This window comes from Drosophila arizonae, chromosome 3, assembly GCF_054131065.1.
Source record: "Drosophila arizonae isolate 15081-1271.41 chromosome 3, UAZ_ARI_1.0, whole genome shotgun sequence".
Taxonomy (NCBI): domain Eukaryota; kingdom Metazoa; phylum Arthropoda; class Insecta; order Diptera; family Drosophilidae; genus Drosophila; species Drosophila arizonae.
Genome location: NC_142923.1, coordinates 23,674,754 through 23,701,975, shown reverse-complemented (window position 1 = coordinate 23,701,975; position 27,222 = coordinate 23,674,754). Strand labels below are relative to the sequence as shown.

Below are 27,222 nucleotides of genomic sequence, written 5' to 3'. Positions count from 1 at the left end.
CTCTTGCTCTAGCAGACCATATGGTCTGCCACGCCTACTGTTACATACTTTTAACAAAATCATTGTATTCTGATTTTCCATTTTCAATGGGTTCGATATATATTAAAACGAATATACTTTTCTTCAATTCTGGTTACGACCATACAAAATAGAGATTTTTTTCCGATTTGTATGGCTTTGATTGGAATTTCCCATTTCACTTAATATTTTAACTGTATCAAATTGACTAAGATGCGACTAATTTATATATGTAAATGTATATATTAATAATATAATTGAAAACGCCTTGACTTGAAAAAAAAAAACAATCAAATTTTAGCAGAATCCCATTTTGTAATATTAGTTTTTGATTTATTGTCCATCTGTTTATCCGTATGTCTGTCCGCCTGTCCGCTTGCCCATTTGATCGTCCCTTCGGTCATCGAAGATAATATAAAAGATAATATAAGAGTAATCGCTTTTCATAATTTGATACACTTGTCGTTTTTATGAGGATATTACTAAAAGTGGGACTATATTTATATAATATATGTGTATATTTATATAAGAGGAATATATATTATTAGATATATATTCTTCTATTCTAAATATTATTAGCTTATCATCAATATATATCTATATTAATATAAGAGGAATATATATTATTAGATATATATTCTTCTATTCTAAATATTATTAGTTTATCATCAATACCCGCAGCTTAGCTGGGCCCATTTTGTGCTTAAGCCTGTTGAAGTTTCAGTTAGCCCAAACAAACTTTTCTTTTAAATCATTCATATACAAAACTTGCCTACGCCTCACTAGGCGTATGCGCAATTTCTATGCAGAGGCCCAAATTACCATGTGGCGCACATCAATCCTTTCGCCCACACACGCACACCCATGCAGATGCACACCCACATGTGTTGGACAACAAGTGGCCGAATTCACATAGCTATTAGATGGCCGTGGGTTTTGCTACAGCCATGTCCAATATATGCAGAGCCGTTGCCACCTTTTCGGCCATGTCATGCGGCTGATGATGATGTGTGAGTGGGGCTGATTGGTGGGCTATGGCCATATATTGGATTGTTGTGTAATATGCTGCGTGTGTGTATGTGTGTGTGTGTGTGTGTGTTCATAAAAAACAATGACGGACATTGGATCTGCTGAGGGTATAGAATAATAGTATATCAAAATTTTACAGCCAGCCACAAAAAGAATGAAATCAAATCATTTACGCAAAACGAGAGACCCAAATTGAATGCCAAGACAAGACTAAGCGAAGAAAATATACAACGTTAAGCGGATGTACGACGCTTATCCCTTTCAGCACACACACACACACGCGCGCAGAGAGTGAGCGAGACGGAGATCGGAAGAGAAAGAGAAAAAGAGAGAGTAAGGGAGAAATGGTTTTTATTATTTTTATTTTATTTAAACCACACAAAATACTTAAGACGATTTTGTGTTTTGTGGTGCAAGATGTATTGCCCATGGCCAAGTAAAAAGTGTGAAAAGAAATGAGAGACAACATAAGTTCTAGCCAAAAGGGTATATATGTATGTATGTATATATGTATATATGTATATATGCAACATGTCCAGCGAGCGGTCTGTGCGGTTCCATTCTGGACATCAGAGCTACAATACGTGCCCCAAAGGCATTTGCCGTACACTCCCTCTCTCTGTCTCTCTCTCTCTCTCTCACTCTCTCTCTGTGTGTGTGTTGGTGTATGTAAAATAAGCAAATGTCTTACCTTTCGCATCAAGACGTTCGCTTCAAACAATGGCACGTCCTTTGATGACAGCATCGGATGGCAGCAGGCATCAATAATAGAGCCGCATATGTCCTTTATCAAAGCATTGCAAGACATTCGCTCCAAGTATTTATGACAGCTGCCCGGCGACCGCCCCATTTTCACGGCCTTTGGACAATGCTTAAGCATTACGCAAAATATGCGACAGCATACAAATTGCGGATTTTTATATATAAGCACACATACATACATATATATATATATACATATATAAATATATATTCTTTTTTTATGATTTACATTTTATATTCGCATTTGCGTCGCTCGCTTGGCCAGCAAATGAAATGTTTTTGGCACTTTTTTAATGCCATCATTTTTTGGTCTCCTTTCTCTCATCGTTTTTATTTTTTTTTATTTTTTTATTGTTGCTTTTTTAATTTAAACTTGGTAAATAGTGTGGCCCAAAGAAAGCATCTCTTAATTGTTTTAATTGCCTTTTTTCTGCGTTACTTCCATTAACACAATTTGCTTTGGCTGCGTCTCTTATTTGTTTAGTGACAACGAAATTTGCATGTTTCTTTTTTGGTAACAATTTTTTTTCGCAGTGCATTAGCCGACGACAATAACTAGACAGCGGAAATTAGGCACAAAGTGTTTCTAAAAGGGTGTTTATACAGACCTTACAGGAGTGAAAAAGATTTCATAAAAATCGAAATAAAAATTCAGATTTAAGATTCTGAGTACATTAGTTCTTCAATCAGTATTTGTCTTTCATTTACTCGGCTTTCGTTTAGGGCTTTTAAGCTGAATTCGCCGTAAAATCATAGACAATAAGATAGAAAAATTATGATTTAATTTAGCAACTCTAATCTAAGCCCAAGTTTTCGAGGCTACTAAGTCAACTTACATTTATTTTAATATATTTATTTTTTTTTTTTTTTAGAAAAATTACAAAAATTGTACTTTACAACTTTTAGTAAAATATAAATAAATAACCATTTCTTTTTATTTCTAAGTGAATTAAATTATAGCCAAATAGTGTTGCCACATATGGCCGAAACGTGTCTTTGACTATATGTAGTTGCTATATACAGGAAATATTTTTTAGCTATCAGGATGTATATTATATATTATGGATTTCTGTTCATTGAAATAACCTGAAGAAAAAACTATACTAAAATTGAGTAGGACAATTTAAGAGCTAAGTAAGTAAAGGTAGTATTGATTCCAAAATTTATAGGGCTATTGCTTTTTTGATGGGGAATGTATATTCGATTCATACATTCATTCGACGTAATTTAATAAAGACAGTACGAAATTCCCTATAATATTACCAAAGAAGAGCCGCCAGAGAGAGTTACGATAATTGAAACTATTATGAAATGCAAAATAAATAAACTGTCATTCATTATATAGACCTATTTGAAAGTCACCGAACATTCGATTAAGCACACCAATTTCTGATTGGCTAATGAAAAAATTTGCCAATTCACAAGAAGTCAGCTAGATTCTACGAGATATATTAGGAAATAAAATAATATAATAAAATAATATATAATATAATAAAATAAAATAATTTAATGAAAAACTCATTAATTTTATGACTTTTTATAAGTCTAAGTAAAGAAAAAAAATATTATTGTATATCAAAACCAATAAAGTTATGAATGGAACTTCCTTTCCGTTAAAATTTTTTCACAACCCACAAATTAAAAGATGTAGAAAATATTGTCATTCATTTTTGCTTGTATCATATTTAAATTTATTTAAATACTTTTCTGTTTTGTATACATAATAATTAGTTTGCATATATATTTATATATTTTTTTTTTCGAGCCAACAGCTGCTGCAACTTACAAACTATTTCCAACTATTATTGTTTATCTAAGTATTTATATTTTCGTCTGCAAATTTTTCGTTTTTATTTTATTTTTTCAGTTTTATTTTATATTTTTTTTGGCAACACTTTTGATGCATTTTACAAAGTTCGCTTTGACTAAATCAATTATAAAGCATTTGGGCATTTGACATAACTGATGAACAAAGCTGGGCACCAATCTATATCAATGTATATATATCTTATACATATATCTACATGCTATATGTGTTACACGCACTCCTATAAATTTTTATCTGTATATATGTGTGTGTGGGGGGTGTGCGTGTATAACTAACTGAAACATTAAACCAACAAATGTGCAAAAGGTAACAAAGACAAAACATGCAGCATACATTTGGGCGCTTGACCTGCGGCAAAGTTATTTTTTCATTTTCCACGATTTCTAAACATAGCGTAAAAAAGAAGCAGAAGACGAACTGACGAATGAAAATTGCCATAAAAGAGCAGCAGAAAAGTTATGAAATTGGAAATTGTATACACAAAGTACAGTCAAACTGAATGGCGTAAAGCAAGCGGGAAAAAGCGAAGATGTCGATACTATGGAAGGGTATATGGATGCTTAAGTTTATCGGGACACAATTGTGTTATTGAGAAGCTAGGCTTTATTAAAATCTGGTTTTTGCAGAGTGTTAGGAAGCTGTAACATATATTCTGTTAACTATCTGTTAAAGCTGTAGTCAGCCATATGGAAAACAAACCAAGTTAATAAAAAAAAAAAAAAAATTATTTAATTTATTTAGAACTGATATGTATATGAATATTTGTTAGGACCAAACTTTTTTGTTTTTCAATAAATGTGTGTAAACAGCAAGATTGGACTGTCAAAAAAAACGAAACTCATAGTAGCTCTCTTCCAGTAACTCCTCTGCCATAATTATTAAGAGATTGTGCAAGAGCGCTAAGTATAAAAGAAAAGCATAATATAAAGCTTAAATAGTTGATTTATTAATTCTCAGACTTTCAGAATATTTAACAGGTTATGTCAAAAGACTTTTTAAACAAATAAGACAATCTTTTATGTGCCAAAATGTGAATAAAGAAAATGAAAATAAATCATTTGTTTCGCAGAATCTTCTAATGTCCGTTTAACTTTACCGAAGCGATTCTCTTCTCTTCTAAGACAGTTAGCAAACTCTTTAGATTCTGAAAACACTCTTATAAAAAAAATTACGAAAAACATAAATGCTAAATTAACATACATGTTATATATTTGTATAAGACTTTTTTAAAAGCTCTTCCAAGAAAGTGAAATAGAAATATGTTAAAATAACAGTTGAGAAATCAGTTAAGTATTCGTATAGGACTCTCTTTAAAGGTTTAGCTTGGGCTGTCACAGCTGCTGCTTCGATACTGTTATGTGCATTCACAGAAGCTCTGCAAAAAGTAAGATGTTAATATAAAGCCAAGCTTGTTATTAACAGTTTTGCCGCAGGCTCTGCTAAATGCCTAAGACTCTCTATATAGTGAAAAGACTCTCTGTTAAAAAAGCCAATGTGCAAAAAGGGTAAATGGTGAACGGAAAAAATCAGCAGTGGGAGTTGGGTGGCAATTGACTGTTGCAGCAGGTCAAGGGTGCTCTGGAAGTGGGGGTGGGGCGGCGTGGAGTTTGTGTGGGTGGCTGGCTTGCAGGTGGGTTTTGCTTGCCAGCCAACTGAAATAACATGAGCAATTTTTAGAAAAGCGACGACAAAACGTCGAATGAAAGATAAATAAAGTGCAGAGCGAAAAAAATAAAATGTTAGAAAGCAGCGCGAAAGAGAGAACGAGAGTGATAGAGAGGGCCACAAAAATGAAAATAAACGAAAAGTAGCGAATAACTCGCGAACAGAGCTATAAATCAACGTGAAAGCAGCCAGAGGCGCCCGGAGGGGCGTGGCAATGTATCTATTACAAGAGCGCTGTACGCGCTGTGAACTGTCGCAGCTGCAGTCGCAATTTTTTTACTTTTCTTTTTTATCAACGTTTCGTTTCCATTTTTTCATTCTTTTTATATATATTTTCTTCTTTTTTTATAATTTTTCTTTTTCTAGTTTAGTTGGAGCAAAAATATTTTTGCAAGTGACAAAAATTGTTGCCGCATCGATTTTGATTACATTTGGAAGCACGCCACGCCCAATTCACAACGAATGGCCGGCCAGCCAGACAGACAGTCAGCCAGCTAGGTAGCCAGTCTAGCGAGTCATCATCTACTTGTCCACCTGCGCCGGCTCCATGGTGTACATATCGCGCAGAAGTCGTGCTATCGGCACGTTGCCGATAGTCTCCTTGAAGAAGAGCGCCTCAATGGTCGCCGCTCGTATCGTGCGGAGCGAGGGCAGCAGCAACAGCAGCCGACCGAAGCGTGTGGCCTGGCGCGGATAACGCAGTCGCACATGGTCGGAGAGTATGCACTGCGCCTGATCCTGCAGCATCTCCACCGGCTGCACATCGCACAGGCCGGCGGTCTCGGGGGCGAACAGTGCAATGGCCTTCATGCAGCCCACTTCGCTGCCATCGGGCGTTATCTGACGGAAGCGACAGAGGATCTCCTGTATGGTCTTCATTTCCATTTGGGTCGCCTCATCCTGCAGCACGCGCTCCTTGATGAGCGGCGATTCCAGTATGGGCGTCAAGTCCAAGGGAATGGTCCATTGAGCGAGATTGAGCAGGAAGAGCTCCTTCCAGGATTCCTAATTGGGAGAGTTGAGAAGGATTGAGATGGCGGTAAGTCAATTTGTCACAGTAGTAGTTATAGAAGTTATAGTGCTATAGTAATATTATCCAATTGTAAGAGCTATGTTTAGCTATCATATGGACAGACGAACCTGGCTAGATCAACTCAGCTTCTCATTCTGATCAGGAATATATACATATAGTTTATAGATTCGGCTTGGTTTTAGATCACTAATATAGCCAGATTTCCCATTTTTAAAGGGGAAGAAACAAAATCGTCCATTCATTTTAAACACATTTCCTACTCACAAACCCCCCTCGCTGCGCCACTGCTTCTACCTCCTCATCTGAAATTCTTATCAGAGGTTGCCTGCTAGCTTAGTTATTATTTATTTTTTTATTATTCCATCGACTGTTTTTAATGGAATTCAGAAATCGTCATAAATTTTCTCGGAGCTGTGAAAATGGAATTTCAAATAAAAGAAAAATTCACCTCGCCAGGTGGAAATGAAAGTTTCAGCGCAAGTGAATTTGAGTTCACTAAGTGAAAATTTGAGAATGAAGTTAATGCGCAATCTCAAGACCAAAATCTCTTCAACTCTAGTTAGTTATGCAGCTCACCTGCAGCAGCAAATGCTGATCGTTCTTGGACAATGTCTGGAAGGGCATCAGACACTTGACCCAGCGCACGGCCATGAAGAGCAGGCGAGCCGTCGTCTCCTGCAGCATCTCCCAGGAGAGCAGGCGCGAGTCGAGCAGCTGCTGGGGCAGCGGCGGCGGAAAGAGCAGCGCATTGTGCTGCACCTGATACTGGATGAGCTCCTGGCACTTGTCCGGACTGAGCAGCAGTTCCAGGAAACCGTTCGAGCCTTGGCAGGCGCTGCTGGAGCGCGCTGTTGCCAGCGCCGCGGGCGGAGGTGTGGGCGTGGTGGGCGTGGGTGAGCCGGATGTGTAGCTAAGCTGTTTATTGTTGCTCAGATTGTTGTTGTTGTTGTTGCTGTTATTGTTATTGTTGTTGCTATTGTTGTTGTTATTGTTGTTGTTGACATGAATGCTGTGCATGAGCAGCGCAGCATTTGTGGGCGGCGTTGCCGGATTGTTCGTCTGATGCGAGTTGTCGCTGAGGCAGTGCGTCGAGCTCTGTGCCGGATGCGGCGATGCGCTGGATGCGGCCAAGCTCTGCGAATCGGTCAACGTGGGCGCTGGCGAAACGCTGCCAGCGCTCAGCGGCGGCGATGCCGACGGCGACGGCGTCTCCGTTTCCACATTGACGCGCGGACTCTCGCTGCCCAGGCTCAGGCTGGCAGCGCCGTCAGCGCCGCCGGCGCCGCTGCGCGAGCCAATGCTCGAGATGGACTGTATGGAGTTGCTGGGCGAGGGCGACGAGTAGTTGTTGTTGTTGTTGTTGCTGCTGTGATTCGCTGCGATGGCTGACGAGCTGGCCGGGTGGTGGCCATACGGCGTGGTGGAGACAACAGCAGCCACAGCCGTAGCCGTTGCCGCCGTGATGCCGGGCAACTTGCTGGCCGCCTCGGCGATCAGATTGTGATGCAGCAAGTGGGGTGGGAAGGTCATGGCGACGCTGGACGCACCGCCAGCTGCACCACCGAGTGCACCGCTGCCACCACCGCCATTCTGCAGAGCTGCATGCGGAGCCAGCGCATGCCCATGGGCCGGATGATGAAAGGCCGTCGCATGTGATCCGGCCGACTGGGCGCCATGGCTCGGCTGCCCTTGGTGGGGCAGGGCCGGAGCACCGCCCTGGCTCGCACCTGTGGGCAAATGGAAGCCGCCCGGCGGTGCGTGGGTCGAGATGTGCTGCGTATAGTTGAACGACGCGGAGACATTGGTCACCAGCGACACGGGCATATGGCTGCCGTGGTGATGATGCAGTCCGGCAGCGGCGGCTGCAGCGGCCGCCGCATGATGAGCCGCCGCCGCATGGGCGTGATGGTGATGGTGGTGGTGGTGGTGGGCGTGGGCGGCGGCCGCATGGTGAGCAGCCGCTGCAGCTGCAGCGTGATGATGATGGTGATGAAGCTGCGGATGTAGCTTCGGCTTGCGGGGACCGCGCTCATGTTGAACCGCTGCAAAATGTGAACGGAAAATTTGGAGTGAGATTGGGAATGCTGATACTGAAATGATTATATGATATGAGTTGATCTAATCTGGTATGAGTTGAATAGGTTTCGGTCTAGTCTTAAACCTATTTCAATTGTCTGAGAGATAAACTAATTAGCATTGACATATAATTTTGATTTGTTTATGTTTTATGTTTTGTTATACGTTTTAATGCCAACAATAAGAAATTTTTTGGGATTAATTTTAGAGATTGGTTGAGAGCTAGAAAATTTGAGGGGTTGCTTATTAAAGTTGAACCGTAATGATATTTGCGTATATAAAGTAGAAACTCAAATTGACTGTTTTAATCTTAAAAATGTTGTATTATGTATTATTTATTATATTAGATTAAAAATTTTGACAAATTTTGTTATTTTTTAACGTTTATTATATTAAACTAATGAGTGTAAAACATAACACTCTGTAGGTAAGGATCAATTATCAGGGATGTTGAAATATTGTCCAGGGATGCTTTATATGCATATGTATGTATATTGTATTCATAACATATACCTTATTTACATATATTATTTAATATTTATTCTTGAGGGCACAGTGCAAATAGTAAACCTTTTAAAAAAAATTATATTAAATATTTTTTTATATTATATATTTTATTTTTGAATTTTATTATTTTTTTAATATTTTATTTTTATTTAATTTTAAATATATCCCACACGTTTCATATTCACATCAAACTGTTCCTAATATAAACAGAATATTACGGATAAGGAAAATACGGTTCAACAAAAATAGAATTTCTCTTGTATTAACAAATATATTCATAAGAAAACAATAAAAATAAAAACAAAATAATTTTGGAAAATTAATAATATAATAATTAAACTAATAAATATAATATGTTAATATATTAAATAATGTCTCATATCCTCCACATAATATGTATTTAGAAAACTTTCATTTTATTTATATTTATATATATATATATTTTTTTTTGGGCCTGTTTAATTAATGCTCAAGTTTATATATTTTATAATTATAATTTATTTTATTATATTTATTATATTTATATATTTTCAATGACTAAAAATAATCTAATGTCAAGATTGGTGTGTACCAAATTCCATTGCGAAATATCTAAGGAAAAATGTAAGCCGGAAAACGCAAATGTGGCTGAATTGATAAGATTTGATTACACGCATTTCCCTTGTATTTGAATGTATCTCAACTGTCTCAGTTTTCAATGGATTTTCCGCTGATTTGGCTTTTTATTTTGTATTTTTTGCGGCATTTACATTTATCCTGGATCTGACTACGCTTTTGTTTGTTCCGTTTCCGTTTTCGTTTCCGTTTTGCGTTTCCGTTTGCTCAACTGTTTTACATAAAATCAGTTCAAGTGTGTAATTGCGTTAATCTGCTTTTAAGTAGTTAAATAAATAAAGTTAATTTCAGAGATACTTTGAGTGGCTTTCTTCTGTTACTTTTTCCTTTGTTGCCCGGCAGAAAACTTTGCCAGCGCTTTGAAGTGTGGGCGGGGCGGGCTGGGCTCCGCATAGGCAAATAGCAAACAACACTTGGCTCTTTATAAGCAGCTAAGCACATACACACAGGCATAATAAACCGATTATTAAAATGCGAATCAGAGAGAGCGGGTGGGGGAGTGGGAGAGGGAGAGGCAGAGACAGAGAGATACCCGATGTTAGTCCTTTAGTAGTGGCAGCCAGGTCGTGTGAACTGTTGCATATGCCCCAAGCCTGGACCTGGACCAACACACACACACACACACACATGGTTCTCTCCCTCTTTCTTTCTCTTTCTGTCTGTGTGGGTTGCTGTCATGACTTTTATTTGTTTGTAATTATATGTATCTATAGCGTGCGCGTTTGTATCTTGTATCTTGTGCGTGACGCAGCGCAAAAGGGGTGACATTTTAATCCGCAGCTAATCGCATGTGTGAGCGACTCTCTCTCTCTGCATGTGTGTGTGTGTGTGCTGAAGTGACTGCAGCCAGTTGACGGCCCCTGTGGCACTTGAAAACTACTAGCTACAGCTACCGCGCTCCGGCTTTCAGGTCGCGGCAAAGCTTTCAAAAGATCACAAATTTCAATTAAAGAAAATGCCAAACTCATCAAATTTTTACGCTGCGGGTTAAGCGGCATCTGGCGAAACTTGCGACAGCGATTTTTTTTATACCCTGAACCCATTGAAAATGGGAAATCAGGGTATAATGGTTTTGTTGAAATGTATGTAACAGGCAGAAGGAGGCGTGGCAGACCCCACAAAGTATATATATTCTTGATCAGGGTGACGAGCTGAGTTGATTTGGCCCTGTCCGTCTGTCTGTCCGTCTGTCCGTCTGTCCGTCTGTCCGTCTGTCCGTATGTTTGAACGCGTCGATTTCCGAAGATATAAGAGCTAGAGACTTCAAATTTTTTGTAAAATGTTCGTAATTACAGCGCGGATATCGAGTTTATCATTAAAATTCGATAACTCATCCCGATCTTTTTTTATCGATGAAAAACCTTATCGAAAAACAGTTATAAAATTATATCTTCTACACCTTTTTTGCTAGAGTCTTCAAATTTTGAATGTATGCTTATATGCAATTTATACAATTTCGGTTTTTGTTAAAATTTACCCCCCACCTCTAAATTCACCCCCTCACCCTCACTTTTGTAAAACGCGTATTTCAAATACTAGAGACTTGTGCTTTGGCAATTACATGCATGTTCATGTTATAATCATAATCTGAAAGTTTCATGAAGATCGTACGTCCACAAAAAAAGTTATTAAACAATTAAGTTCTCATAGTAAGCGCAGACTGCAGCCCATGCGTGTTTATGCGTGGGTGCTTGTATGTGTATGTGTTTGTGTATGTGTGTGTGTTTCTTGTGTAAGCTGAAAGACGCGAAAAATTATTGAAATAGCTAGCACTCCAAGGGTTCAGGGGATCTCGTAGTCGAGCAGTCTCGACTAGAGCTTTCTTACTTGTTTTTTTATTCTCAGCGCCCCGGCAGACTCTTAAAAACTGCGGTCTGCATCAAAAATAAAAAGTTCCCCTTTCGACTTGGGCAAGTGAGCCCCCTGCGACCGGAAAACTCTTGGCCAAATTGTTAACCCTTTGGCACGCGACGCCTTCGTGCTTGCTCCGAAGTTTGCTGCTGCTCAAACAAAGAAACGTGTGAAAAAGGCAAAAAATTAGGGGCATAAGCAGAAATTAAAATTGCGTTTTTTTTTGTGATTTTTCTTTTGCTGCGCTTTTTATGACACCCCCCTCAATCGGGCTCAGTCCCCACAGCACTTTTCCAGCTTTTTCTAACTTGAAGCGGCGCCATTTTGTTTCAACGCCCTTAAAGTTGGTACAAAAATTTAACCAAGAAGAAGAAAAAGTGGAAGTGGAAGAAGAAGATTGGTAGCTCCCGCTAGCTAGCTGATTTGATTGCTGGCAAAGTTATGGATGCAAAATGCAAAAGTCGTGTTCAGCCGCCTGCCTCGGCACAGCGGCAAATCAACTGGAGGCGATTTTCCTACTTTGCTTGCAGCAATGCGGGCCGATGTCAAAGATGTCAAAGATGCCGCCGCAAAGGTCATTGGCTGAATATTAAACGAAGTGTGAGGGAGCCGGAGGTGTGTATTGGAATTGGAGGCGGAGCATGATTAATTATATTTTAAGCTATACATAAAAATATATTCTTTATGTAAAAAGCTTGTTTGAAATGGTGCATTGCAGTGGAGGAAAATTAATTAATTATTTAAAAAAATATTTCTAAAATAATAATAGTTTATTAATAAAAAGATTTATTCAAATTATAAAAATAAATAATATATAACATGCGCGAAATAAACTAATGGGAGACTTCGTAGAGTACTACAAAAACTATAGTGATATTACATAAAAATAAAAAAATAAAATTTTGCTGCTTAAACTCAATCAAATTATCAATATACTTTTCAGCATATAAAATTTAAAAAATAAAAAAAATATTTATATATATATATATGATTAAATTATATATATATATATATATATCTTTTTTTTTATTATTATTTTTATTTTATTTTTTAAATTTTATATGCCGAAAAGTATATTGATAATTTGATTGAGTCTAAGCAGCAATAAATTTTTTTTATATATATTTATATGTGTCTTTTTTTCCCATAAATATCAATAATATAATTTTAAAAATATATATTTACTATATAAAACTACACATTAAACATTAATACACATATGTATACTTTTAATTTTATATGTTATAAAATATAAAAACATTTTGTGGTATGTTTGGTAGTAGAGAAATTGATATCCCGCATATACCTTCTCTATATAGTCTCAGAGCTCATTCGCAAGTGATTTTTTAATCGTTTGTCATATCGTCGACATTTCATGCACTCAGCGTAAGTTGTTTTAAATCTTCTTCTCATTACAATTGCAAAGAATTGAAGAGACTTGTCCATTAGAGAGAGATTTACAATTAATTCGGCTCATACGTTGCTTTTCTTGCTATCTGCTCGATAATCGACTAAATCGATCGTGAGCAAATATAATAGTTCAATAAACGACTGCCAAAGCCATGTTTAAAACAAATTGAGGAAACTGATTAAGTGCAATAAACTGAATATCCAATTTCCAAAATTTCTTTGAATTAATTTAAGCGTCAAATAATATCTCGGTAGCTTAACAATGCTTGTTGTTTATTTACTTAATATTTCATACAATTTTTATTAGCTTACAATATTAGTTTATTATTGTTTAAGATTCCCTGAGATTTTGCATTAAAAAATTAAAGTTAAGTAATTATGATTAAATATTTGTTTATTTGTTAGTCGTTATAGTTAATATAAAATCATACTGAAAATTAAGCACTGACTGCTGGAGCCTGCGGCTAGAATATTTATATTTTATACTAGATATAACGATAACATCCCAATAAGATTCCCTGTACGTGAGAATCACAAAACTAATTTAAATATAATATTACATAGAAACTCTCAGAGCTTTAAGTGAATCTAGAAACTGCTAAAATTCTTGAAATTCGCTATTAATTTGTTGATTTAAAATTAAAAAATTTATTTAATATTATAGTGTAGATGTAAATTAATAATTTGCGGCAGATTAAAAAAGAAAAAAATTTAATAAAACTTATTTTAGGAGATTATTTTTTATTCAAATACATATTTGCATTTATTTATAAAAATTGCCACTAAAACTGTTGCAATAAATGTGTGGTTACGTTTGACTTGGCATTTTTGCCAGCTCGGTCAACACCTGCCCAAACTCTCAGGGCAACCTGAAGAGAAACTGAAAGACAAAAAAAAAAAAAAAAGGAAATGCTATCTACAAATCTAATTAGCAACTCATTACGCGACCTCGAAGCGTAGAGCAATAAAAACGGCGTGTAAAAGAAACGCCGAGAACATATTGACCGATTTGCTGAAGCTAATCAATTAATTAGGGCGGACGGGCGGATGGGCGGTCAGGCGAGGGAGTTACGGAAGTGGAAAAGCATTCAAGCAAAAACAATTATGTCAAAACAGGGACGAGGCCAGAGCGCCAGAGCGCCAGAGCTCTGGGTGAAGGCAAAAATGTCAGAATGCCAGACAGAGAAATGCGGTAGAAAAATTAATGATAAGTGGCACAGAAAGGGACAGACACAGAGTGAGAGAGAGTGAGTGAGAGAGATGGGCAGCTGCAGAGAGAGTGAGTGAGTGAGGTGAAGTGTAGCAGCTGCTAAATTCTCAGAGTCGAGCGCTTGCCGACTTCACGACCGAGACACGCAAAAATCCCAATGAATGATCATCAACTGGCAGCCCACAATGATGAGGGGGAGGGGCAGGGGGAGGGGGTTGGTTCAAGAGCCTGGACTGCTGCTGCTGCTGTTGGTAAGCTGAAAAGCGCAAAGCCTCATAATGAGTGTGTTACCAATATATGTATATATACATATATAGCATAGAGTATTTGCTATCTTATAGCTTTGCAGATAATAAAAATAAAAATACGATTGTTTGGCAGGCAAATGAAAAGTAAATAAGGCAACATGGCTAAACGTAGCACTAAAATGAAATACAAAAAAAAAAAAAAAAAAAAAACCGTGAAATTAGAAAAAAACACACTTGAAGTGATTCGATGCGGTTGGCGATGGTATGAGACGGGGTGTGTGTGTGTGTGTGTGTGTGTGTATGTGTCGACGCACCCCCTCGTTCAGCCAGGGGCTGGACTGCAGAGATGAGCATCGCCTTTGGCTTGGCAACTGTAAAGTGCATAATAGTCCATAATGCCCATTGTTTATGTCAGCTCAAGCAGTACTCGACTCGGGGGGTGGCGCCTCACCCAGTCGAGTGACAAATTACGTTCCAATTGCTTTCCACTTGCGATAAATGATAAGAACTTGCCCTATATCTGTATGGGCATAGTATTAGTTTTATATGCGAGTGAAACAGCTGTCAAATTTCACGGATTGAACGAAATCTACTTAAGATTTGATATGGTCTACACAGGTGGAAGATTGCTTTGCTTTGCAAAGACTAGAAGGCGTTATTCTCTTTGATAAAAAGTAAGAGCCGAGTTGATACTACTGTATCTTTTTTCCTTTCGTTTATATATCTCCCCATCTACATGATCTCAGAATACTCGATATGTTGCATTAGTAAAAATTTCTATTTCATTTAAGAATGACATTTTAAAAGTCGAATCCCGTAATACATAATAATAGTTCTTAATATAAACTCCATATGGATGAACAATTAAATTTTTAGAACACGATGCTCTTATGGTACGCTGTTCTCTTCCACAGCTACTACTAGTTACGGTTAGGTAAGAGCAGCAAGACAAAGGCGTTTTAGTAGTTGAGAGAATCGAATTGGAATTCTCTGGAAATTCCTCCACAGAGAACCGTCTTGTTAATAATCGTATAATCGTATAATATAGTATAACTTGATATGTATGTATGTATAATTAATGCAACATTCCTTATATACACTAAAACTCAGTTATACAAAATTTTTAAAATCAATAATGACTTCCAACTAAAATAAGTTTGTAATGTAAATTATACTAGAATCCAATAATAAGTATCATCTATTATCATCATCTATTAGCATCAGACCTTACAACTAAGGAAATTAGTTTCATCCTGCTTGACTATTGATGTTATCATTATTTTCATTTTTATAGGAGACCAATATTATTTTATATATTTTTTTATGTATTATGAAAATTGTTATTATTATTTATTTGATATGTATTTTGTATTAATATTACATTTTTATGGAATTTAATTTTAATTGTGTTGCTCTATAAAATATTTTCGATAAATATATGCATGAAATTCGATTTAATAATTTTCGGCTTTATTTTCGTAGAGTAAAATGCATATAAAGTTTTTCGGCTTATGATTTACTTATTTGTTTATGCATAACCTTTAACTTTAGCCCATTTCGAATATTTAACAACAAGTTTTGCTGCCGTTTGTCGTTTGCCATTGCCTCGCTCCATTTTTACAATTCGTCAGCTGCATGGTTGAGCTGTATGTGAGGGCGGGGGGAGGGGGAGCCGAAAGGCTTTCATGCTCTGACTCTGTCGTCAGGGCCTAGTGAGTGAGTGATTTTAAATCCGCTTTTAATGTTGACACTGACACTTTTGTCATTCACACACAGACACAGACACAGACACACCAAAACACACACATGCACACTTCTGTTTGGTGTGAGTGTGTGACACATGCAAGCCAGGCGCATTTACATGTCGCACACTGCCTATCAAAAGTGTATGCACATAAAGTAGTAGGCTATAATGTCAATTAAGAGCAGCACTGCAGTTCGCATGTAAACAGACGAATGGCCGTGTGTGTGTGTGTGTGTGTGTGTGAGGGGTTGCTTTGTGTATGGCATGGCCTGCAGTCATGTGTAAATGCAGTGCGTATACGTAATATGGCGGACGCAATGCGTGCGAAGCGGGCAGCTTAAAAGCTACAAGCATGCAATATGTATATATATTTATATATGTGTATATATACACATATATATATAAATATATATGTAGGCATATACATATATATATATATATATATATACATCAACACAAAATCAATACGTATAAATGTGGTCATGAAATTAGTCGCCAAAAAGTCGACTATATATATACGTATATATGCACATGCCTACATCCATTTATATAGATATAGACATAAACAAGCGCAACTTCATTTGCTATGACCGCAAACGCAGACGATTGACAATACGGCGTGTCAGTTACAGCGTTTCAGACTGTTGACAAAAGGGCTTAACTGCCCCGAGAAGTATGCTGCAAAATGTATACTCTATAGGCAGCAGAAGAAGAAGAAGATGGAAGCAGAAGAAGCAGACGTAGAAGATGGAGCCAAAGAACTATAAAGTGTGAACATTTTCCATTTACAGTTCCCTTTTTCATTAAATTTGCACTTGACTGAACTTGTAGCAGGCTTTTGTGTCTATTTGTTGTTGTTGTTGTTGTTGCTGTTGCTGCTGTTGCTTATCTTGTGTATTCTGCATCTGCTGCTTGGCCAGAGTTGTAAGGCATTTGCGTTAAGCATTCTGTTTGCCATTGGCTTTGTGAACTTTTCAATTTGCGGAAAGTGCTAAAGTTACAATTCAATTGCCTAGATAAACTCAAAGTAAATTTTAACGATCACGGATTTGGCATAGAGCAACGACTTTTAAGGCAGCAAAGCAAGAACAGGACAAGCACTTGTGCGGTTCTCGCAAGGATTCAAAATTGATATTGAGATATTTGTGTGTTTCAAAATATTTAATTTAATTATCAATTATAAATCTGTCAATAATAAATATTATGTATGTATATTTTGTAGTTTTTGTTCATGGAAGTTTATAAACTAGAGCAAGAATATACTTACATATAAAATAATTTTACGTGATGAGAATGAATTACAAGTCTTTTCCTATTAAAGTCTCTCTCACAAAATAACAAAAAAAATATCTTGGTAAAATCAAAAAGTTTTTTTTATATTATATATTTTTTTTTATTTAATTTTTTTTTGATTAAAAAAAAATGTATATTTAAAGATGTGGAAAAAGTAATACGCCTTTATATTTTCAACTTTAATTATTTTGTTACTTTGCTTTGATATATTTATTTGTATCAAAAAGAGGAATTCTAACGAATTCTTATGACGTAAGTGGACTATTTCAAGTTACACAGTCAGTTTCTGAAAAACCTTAGCTAATATTAACCAATCTCTGTTTCTAAAATCTAGATTCTAATTGGCTAGAGCTTTAAGTTTAAATCTATCAAATCTATGCATCTATAGGGGTATTTTTAACATTTAGGTTTATGCAGTAGATTGAGTAAATAAAATTGCTATAATTTGAATTTAAGCTTGTTATATAATATATATATACACTGGTTCATATCGTATATATCATACTTCCCACATTTCTCAAATGCCAGAGCCATTAGAGCTCACTTTTCGGCTCATCACGCAGCCGGCAAATATGAAGACTTAAATATGCACACGCACACGCCCCCACACGCCCGCCCCACACCCACGCAGTAAGTGGACGACCCGCAAAAGGACATTTTATTGCTGGCGCTTTTTTTTCCCCCCATGATGCGGATGGGATTAGGAAAAGCGACACAAATCACTCAAAATGAAAAATCCGCTTAAAATGCCGCGTAAATATTTGTAAAGAAATAGGAATCTAAGGCAGAGAGAGCGTGCGAGAAAGCGAGAGAGATAGAAGAGAGCATCATCACTATGCGTGATGATGATGCCTGACACCCATTTGTTGGTATACAAATGCAAATACCATTAAATGTGACAAGTGGCAACATAATTTGTTAAGGGAAGCTCTCGCCGTGTCGCCTTTTTTTCAAATATTAGCATACAAAGCGGCCAACATTTATAAGACAGGCAGCGGGAGGAGGAGGGGGAGGGAGAGAGATAGAGATAGAGAGTAAGATAAAGTAAAATGAAAATGAAAATGTGCGCTGTTTGTCATATTTTCCCATCATAACTTATCTCTGTGAGAGAGTGAGCAAAAGAGATGGAAAGAGATAGAGAGAGAGAGCGAGACAGCCAGAGATAAACAAGTGTTATTCAAGTTTTTCTTGATCTACTGCTGTGCAACACTATTTTACAGCACTGACAGCTTTTCTAATTAACTTTATGGACAACATCGAGAAATCAGACTAAAATAACATCGCCCCGGAACACAAACAAAATGGAAACCAACTAAAAATGGCTAACCACATGGCCAGCACCAGAAATGCCATAGAAGAGCCAGAAGCACAAGCAGCAGTGCAGGGGGCGTGGCTTATAGTATGGCTCTGTGGAGGAGCAACTACTCTTATGTTGGGTCGAAAAATGTAACACAAACGTGCCTTGAACGATTTTTGTGGCTTTTTTGCTTTTTGCTCTAAACAACAAAAGCACTTTGTCTGTGCGAAGGGCTGCGCTGTTACAGTCAGCTTATGTCTGAGTGTTAGCGTGTGTGTGTGGGTGTGTGTTTATTGTTTATGTATGGCAACCAGCCAAGAAAAACCCCAAAAAGGCAGCTAACATGAGGCTTTCTAGCGGCAAACTAAGAAAATGCACAAGGAAAAAGTAGAAACACATGTCCGGGTCCGGGAACACAGCATTCAGATGCTCTACCAGAAATCGAGTTCAGTAGACTTGGCCAGACAGCATGTGGCAAGACAGTGGGAGATGATGAACATGTGATTTCAATTGTTTGTATTAACTTATTTCTCGTAGTTTACTAACTTTAAATCAAACATCAAACATTATCAATCAAACATATTATCTCAAGGTTTTGTTTTTAATGTAAAGATTAAAGTTATCTTTAACGGATTTGCTTAAAGACTATCGTTCAACTATTTGATTTGATATTATTTAAATTACATATAGCTCTTGAGCAAAAAACTCGACTTGCCTGAACAAAATCTTGATATGGAAACAAATTAATCAGGTAGGGAAAAAAAATTGTTATCGGTTTGTATATTTTCATTTAATATGATTAATATGCAATTTTTTCAAAAACAGTGAATAAATCCCATAATTTTTTGGCTACTAAAACTAAATAATAATAAATATATATAATACTTATAAAAACAAAAATAAAAACCAAAGTTTTAGGCCTCTATATACAATTTAAGCAATCCGTCTGGAACGACGGTCAGACAAACAGACGGGCAGAGGCTAAATTTACTTCAAGGTGTCTGCCACACCTCCTTCTCCTTATTGCATACAAAGCCATTATTGCAAAGTCCTGATTTCCCATAATATATATAAATATTAAATATGAAATATTCATTTTTAGTATATCAAATAATTATAAGCTTGTTTAATAAGAAACCAAATATATATCTTTAATATTAATATAAATAAATATTCAGAATTAATTTTTATTATTATACAATAATTGTTATAAATTATATACTTAAAAAAAGAAAAGCAAAACAAAAAACAAACATGTGATGAATATTATGTTTTAATTTAAATAATAATAGTTCTTATATATTTTTATATTAATTTATCAATAATATTATTTATTATATATTGCAAAGTAGAAGCCCTAATATATAATAATAATATTTCGCATTTCAAGGTTTTTTTTTTCATCCATTTTCCCAAATATATCATAAATATATCATAATATATAATAATCATATAATATTAATAATAATAATAATAATAATAATAATAATAACAATAATAATAATAATAATAACAATAATAATAATAATAATAAATAAATAAATAAAACATTAATTTTAATTTTTTTTGGATTGTATCCTTAGGAATATATACTCTTTATAAAGTTTCAGATATAAGTGTATCTAATCTTTGGCTTTTCGAACTGTTTGTCTATTTTTGCTTCCACCTTTTTCGATTTTTTTTTTTTTTTTGTTTGTTGTGCTTTTGCCCGTTGTGCTATTGTTGTCACCTAGCCTGCCTTCTTTTGGCCAGGAAAGTTGAACGGGCGTAAGCCGTAAGGCGTGTCTTAACCACTACCCTACTCGATTCAATAGGAAAAACAATCTTCTGGGCATGTGACTCGAAACTGAGCCAGATATTTCGCATTTGACGTCTAAGGTCCTAAGGTCTGGGTGCCTGATGTCCGACCTCTGGCGTCTGACGTCTGAGTTTGGTATCATCATTTGATTGTCAATACATTTTAGTCGCATTTTCAGCGTTGGGATAATGCATGTAATCCGCTATTAAGTGCACATTGTCAATCGACACTCCCACCCAAAGGCGAATTGCGTGTGAGAAAATCTGCAACAATTCTCACGCTGTTCGTCCCCCTCGGCTGCTGCTGCTACTGATGCTGCTATTGTTGTTGTTGTTGTTGTACTGTGCAGTGAACCCATCAATGATTGTTGCTAAATGGTAAATTGTAGCCATAGCCATAGCCATAGAGCCATAGATATAGCCATAGATGTTTGTGAATTGCTTTCATTGCCGACGTTGTCATGTGTTTTTATGCTACATTTAATGTTGGCTTAAGAGCTTTAAAGCTAGCATTGTTGCATTGAGTTGTTGTTCGTTTCTCGCTTCAGTTTGGGTTCTATTCAATTTGTGTTTGGTGTTTGATAAATGGGCGGAAGCGGTCTGTAGGGCTTGGTCAATCGCAAATGGCCAAAATAAAGTTGAGCATGTTCGTAATATGCAAATCATTTAGTGACTCAAGTGAGACTCATTTACATGTATCCATTGTCGGACAATAATAGTGTATGAAGTGGAGAAAGGTAGAGAGTTTTTTAGAGAATCGTGTAGAAAAGGCTTAGAGGCAGGCAAAAGCAGCTGAGAGATTTGTTTAGGCATGGATAGGTAAGTGCTCTGGCTTTTAAAATTTATAACAGAAATCCAAATTATTTAAGTCTACGAACTACAGACTATCTTCTATTTTTAGTTGACTTTCATTTGTTTAAATCTCAAACATTTGCTGCTTAATTAAATTACTCCATATTTAATTTATAGTCAGCTTTGGTCTATGTGAGAAAATAACAAAATAACTATAAAACTAAACTAATAAATAGTATGTATTTCCATTGCTCTTTGTTTTTTAGAAGGTTAAAATATTATTTATACTTCATAGTTTTGTCTATCTGAACAAATTCTATATATATATATATACCTAATTTATATATTTTTAGCCCATGAAATATTAATTATCTAATATTTCTATTTATTTTTATGGACAGTTCATTAAAAAAATTAAAATTTTATATTTTTATTTATCTATGAATCGCAAGGCCATTAAATACAAAAATAATGAATATAATCTATAAATTGAAGAACATTTTTTCAGATTTTCAGATTTAACATCTTGCAGTGTGATGTACTCTGTAGTAATTAGAAAAAACAGAATGCGGATATATTTAGTTGTCAAAACTTAATGCATCATTTTAAGGCTAAAATTTAAATAAATTATATAGTTCTGGTATATTTCAACAATTCATTTCAAATATTTAGCAGGCTATGCCAATTTATATTATTATTTATTATTATTTTTATTCTTTTGTTTATTTTATTTGTTTGTACTTTATTGTTATTATTAATATTAATTTGTTCATTTTTGTAAAAATATTTATAAGACTAACTAATATAATTATTAATTACTAATTATGAAATAAATAATAAATTATGGACTTTCGAATTTCTGAAAGTTATCTATCTCTTAAATATTAAATGTTGAGATCTAAGCGTAATTTGAATACTGAAACCTAGATCTCTTTGCCTCAGCTGAGATCCCTATTATATAAATATATGTAAATAATACAAAAATAAAATCTAATTTAAATTTGGAATTTTGACTAGCTTGTTGAAAGCTAAACATATTTAAAGAAAATATATGTTTAGCTTTCAACATGTAATTTTTGATCACATATTCAGTCTGCCATATATTGTGATTAGAATCAAATTCAGTGTCTCCTTCCCATACACTTTACTGCCTAATTGAAATCACCTCTACTCACAAGCAAACCCCACAGTGCTCTTGACTCGCTGGCAAATGAAAGTCACGCTTCCATAATTTATGCACTACACCCAAAAAACGTTGTTCAAAAATCAAGTGCCGTCATTTGAATTGTCTGCCTTCTGCTTGATGGAGAAAGTGAGAGAGATAGACAGATAGAGAAGGGTAGACCGTGTGAGAGAGAGCTCCGCATAATTTATAATCAGCTTAATGACAACTACAACAAAAGGAGCAAAGGCACTTGGAGCATTCCCATGTCAGCCTGTGAGCTGTGCAGACTCCAGCTAGAGAAATGTGCCTTGCGGCATTTTTGGTTTTTGAGTTTAATGTAATTTATGCCCGGGTAGGAAGCCCGGCTAATTTGTTGCATAATTAAATGAATTTGGCTAGCAAAACAAAGACTTGCGGCTAGCCCCCAAAGCCCCTTTGCACTTACCGTCTTTATTCATGGCCGATTGAAAGCACTTGGCTAGGCGGCAGGCGCGGCACTGATTCCGATGTGTTTTGTCCACGGGACAGCGACCCTTGAGATCACCTGTTGCCTTGCAGGTGTAAATCCGATTGCGATGAATGCTGCGCTTGAAGAAGCCCGAGCAGCCTGTAAAGCGGACAATCAACCATAGAGCAAGGGCTAAAATGGAATACTAGTGCTCAGACTTACCATCGCAACTGTAGATGCCATAATGTTTGCCCGAGCTGCGATCGCCGCACACCTTGCAAGGTATGTCCAGCAGGCGATCGCCAGCTGTGAATAGATATGAATTATAATAATTAAATTTTATATATAAATGTGATATTTATTAAATATATACATATAAAGAGCTATTTTATGGTTTATATTTTAAATTTTATATTTTATATTTTATATTTTATATTTTATATTTTATATTTTATATTTTATATTTTATATTTTATATTTTATATTTTATATTTTATATGTTATATTTTATATTTTATATGTTATATTTTATATTTTAAATTTTATATTTTCTATTTTATATTTTATATTTTATATTTTATATTTTATATTTTATATCTTATAAGTTAAGATAAGATAAGATATAATAAAATATAATAAATATAATGTAAAAAAAAGTCTAATACTATTAATACCAGAAAATATAGTTAAATATAATATTAACAATATATTTCCTTCAATCGATCCTGTATTTCATATATTATCATGCTGTTCATAAAGTCGCAACTATTTTCTGATCTTGTGAAACATTCCATTCGCATGCCACAAACTGTGCGGGCACACTGAGCCGTGTATTTAAGTGTTCTCGTGTCGCAATATATCCGCATATTTAACTTATATTTAGGAGCTAAGCCCGGCGTCAAAGCCCACGTTAGGTAAACACGCTGTGGCACGCACAAAAGTTGCTGCATACTTTGCGGCACGGCTGCCCTTTATTTGCCTGCCACATGAGTATGGCTGTGTATTAGTCTGTGTGTGGGTGTGTGCGTGTGTGTCGCGGATTAGCAAGTGAAAATTGCACAAAGCTAGCACATAATGCAAGTTATATGATGTTAGCCCTTTTGCGAGCGGCACACACGCTTCACAAATTAAGTTGAACACTCGGACACTTGTCAAAATAAAACGCGGCCGTTTGCGTTTGTTGTTGCTCTGCTCTGTGTTTTTTTTCCCGGCGGGGTCCTTTGTCCTTTGTGACATTTGACATATTGTCAACTGTCGGTTGGGTTTCCGGCTGCGGCTGGGTTGCCTCTGGTCTCTGGTTGCGACGCGTGTTGCCAATTTTCACACCCTGCGCATCGCCAATTGTCCGCTGCGTGTTAACACCTCTCGAGTGGCTGTGCGTGCCCAGTCTCGAGTCCTTCACCCCTGACCCTGACCCCTTGGGGTGGCACACTCTGCAGTCTATATAGTTGTTGCCTTTTGCTTTTTTGTTTTCTTTTTTAAAAATTTTTTATTGTTGATTTTAAATATTTTTGTTTATTTATGCCGTGGCATTGGCGTCTCTATTTTTTCCTCTCCCCCTCTCTCAGTCTCACTCTCGTTTTTGTTAGTTTAGCAAGTTGCGTCAACTCTCGCATAATGCGTGCGAGCGGGTTATATCTAAGTTTGCACTGGTCTACAATATGCTTTTTGACTGGTATGGAAATCTCTGCATTGTTTTCATAGGCTAAAAAGGATGCCCCACTCAGCTCAGTGGGTGTGGGCGAACGTGGGATTTGTTCAGCTCGGGCGTGGGAATAGCGAATTAGGCAAATCAAAATGGAAGTAATTGAACTGAAGTAACTTCAGCATCGGTTGCATCTGAATGAAATGTACAGATTTTTTATAGTTAAAATAATTTTAAAGCTAATTTTGTTTTCAAGTAAATATTATAAAAACAGATTTGATTATTATTTAAATTTTAATTATTAAAACCAATTAAAAGCTATTTTTTTTAATAAATATTGAAAAATATAAGTGGATAATTAATACCAAGGATGCTATAATCAAAGACTATTTCAGGCAAAAATAAAATGAATTAAAATTGAATGAATTAAAAATATATATATAAATGTCAACTAAGATGGATGATATATATAAAAAAATTGTAATAATACTTACAAAAAGGAATAATAATAAATAATATTAATATAAATTTTTATAATAATAAAGATTATATAGAACTAAAACTGCATTTCTGATAATAACAGCCACAATGGAAATAAATATTTTTATATTAATACTCATATTAACAATAATAATGAAATATATAATATAAAGAACACAAGTACAACAAAAATTCTCAAAAAATGTCAATAAAATAAAATTGCAGCAATTATATGAAATATTTGTAATATATTTATTAAATTTATATTTATGAATTTTCTTTATTAACTATATTTTGAACTATACTTTTTTTTAATAAATCAAACAACAATTATGCTAAAAATAATTTGTTGTATATTTGTAATATACTTTTAAAATTCTAAAATTATATGAATTAAGGTACAATGATTGTTTTTTTTTTTTTTTTGTTTTTTTAACTATATTTATTTTAGTAAATCAAATGCAGTTTTAATTTCAATTAAGATTTGTAAAAATCTTTTAACAATACGGAAAGTATTATTACATTTCTAGTTTAATTTTTTATTTAAATAAGCAGTAAATATTGTAATATGTAATTGATAATTTCCTATGATGCCTCAAGTAATCTTAAAAATCAGCAATGAACATTATAAATTGCAGCTCAACATTATAAATTCCTTTGAATAATTATTTAAATAAATTTTTTTTTTTTTTAACTTCAGATTAACACGAATGTTTACTTTAGTAGCACATAGAGGTGCAAAAAGTAAATAATTAATAATTTTAAATAATAATAATTTTAAATAAGAGCATCAAAAAGAAAGAATATTAGACACGTTCATAAAATAATTACAAATATTATTTATATGTGTATAATGTATTATTTATATTAATTAATAGCTAATTCAATTTTTTCCATTTTTAATTTTTTTTGTACAAATAATTATACTTATTTTAATTCTTTATTGTATTCAAATGTATATTTTTGTTTCATATGAAGATTTATTAATTTATTATTTATATTATATTTATTTAATCATCAATTTTTTTTTGTATTTCAGTGTATTTTAAAAACATACTATCGTAATTTCTTTGATATATTTTATATTTTGTCGTATAATTAACGGTTTACTATTGCTTCGAAATAGCGACGGCTTGCTGAATCACTGAAAATTCCGTCGGTGTTACGGGTGGCTCTTCAATGTTTACCTGTGCCCATTTTCCGTTGGTGGAAATATTTAAACCCTAAAGTATCCAGCGTGGTTAAGTTTATGTTGACAGCGCTAATCACACGAAATATTTAACTGGGATTTGGTGAATTTTTAGTTCGAGCACAATTAGCACTGGGAGATCACAAATCACAAATCAAAATTTGACTAACGCACGCGAAAAATTGTTGATTACGTTTGCCGACGCAAAGGACGACGACGCAAAGGACGACGACAACGACGGCGACGACGACGCAGCTGCTGCGGAGCGGATGCGGATCGTTTCGGCTGACGGACCAACTGTGAATGGCGCAGCCAGCAGTGGCTGAAGCTGAACCGGTGCCGCAGCCAAAAGCAGAGCAGAGCAGAGCAGAACAGAGCAGAGCAGACCGCCAATTACGAAAGTGAAGCTGCCAAAGGAGAGGTCCTTTTTTGCAGTCAATTTGACAGGATGCAGAGCAAAGCCAAAGGCAGCCAACAAAAAAAGAAAAAAAAAAAAAAGAAAAAGAAAGAAAACCCACCCCAGCCACCCACCCACCCTCGGTGCGATGCTACGGCAAAGCCACAGCACAGGACAGGACAGAGCACAGCACGGAAAAGCCCGAAACCGAATGAGGAAAAGGCAAAATGAAAATGTGGAAAGCGCAGCGCGTTGCGAAAAACCAAAACGTCGACGAAAAAGTCGAAAATTTACGAAAAGCTACCAAATGTTACATTTCATCCCCTGCGAGAGTGGGCGCCACAAAGGGTATGCAACGGCAAAGGACATGGCTCGGGCAGAGGCGGGCAGCCAACCGGAAAACGCCCTTTTTTCTGCGCCTGCCGCCTGATGCGATTACAGCAAATGAGGAGACTTCCTGCCGTCCACCATTTTCCAACTTTTTTTTCTTTGCACACACACACACACACACACCCACATAGAGACTCACACGCACATGCACACGCACACGCACACAGCGACATATCCTGTGGCTTTCGACAATTCACCACAAAATGTCAAGAATGATGAAAAGCTAGCGACGGAACGAGGCGACATCGTCGTCGTCGTAGCTGGAGTCGCTGACGTTGACGTCGTCGTTTGCCTGTGTATTGGTAATGGCATCTGTTGTCTTGCTCTCTCTCG

General features: G+C 35.7%; 1 protein-coding gene across 1 annotated transcript; it reads right to left on the bottom strand.

Annotated features, from left to right (window-relative positions):
• Positions 1–5,824: 5,824 nt before the first annotated feature.
• On the bottom strand, positions 5,825–26,821 carry dsf (nuclear receptor dissatisfaction). Its single transcript, XM_018005008.2, has 5 exons — positions 26,101–26,821; positions 23,011–23,094; positions 22,786–22,947; positions 6,912–8,377; positions 5,825–6,307 (listed from the first exon to the last, which is right to left on the bottom strand). Exons 1-5 carry the CDS (start codon positions 26,108–26,110, stop codon positions 5,825–5,827), a joined length of 2,205 nt encoding a protein of 734 aa, XP_017860497.2. The 5' UTR covers positions 26,111–26,821.
• Between the last annotated feature and the right edge of the window lie 401 nt (positions 26,822–27,222).

What these genes read in the sequence shown, in the direction of transcription:
- dsf (XM_018005008.2), bottom strand. An exon ending in TGGCATCTACAGTTGCGATG is followed by an intron (nt 22,948 to 23,010) that starts GTAAGTCTGAGC and finishes TCCGCTTTACAG; the next exon opens with GCTGCTCGGGCTTCTTCAAG. An exon ending in ATCAGCATTTGCTGCTGCAG is followed by an intron (nt 6,308 to 6,911) that starts GTGAGCTGCATA and finishes TCTCCCAATTAG; the next exon opens with GAATCCTGGAAGGAGCTCTT.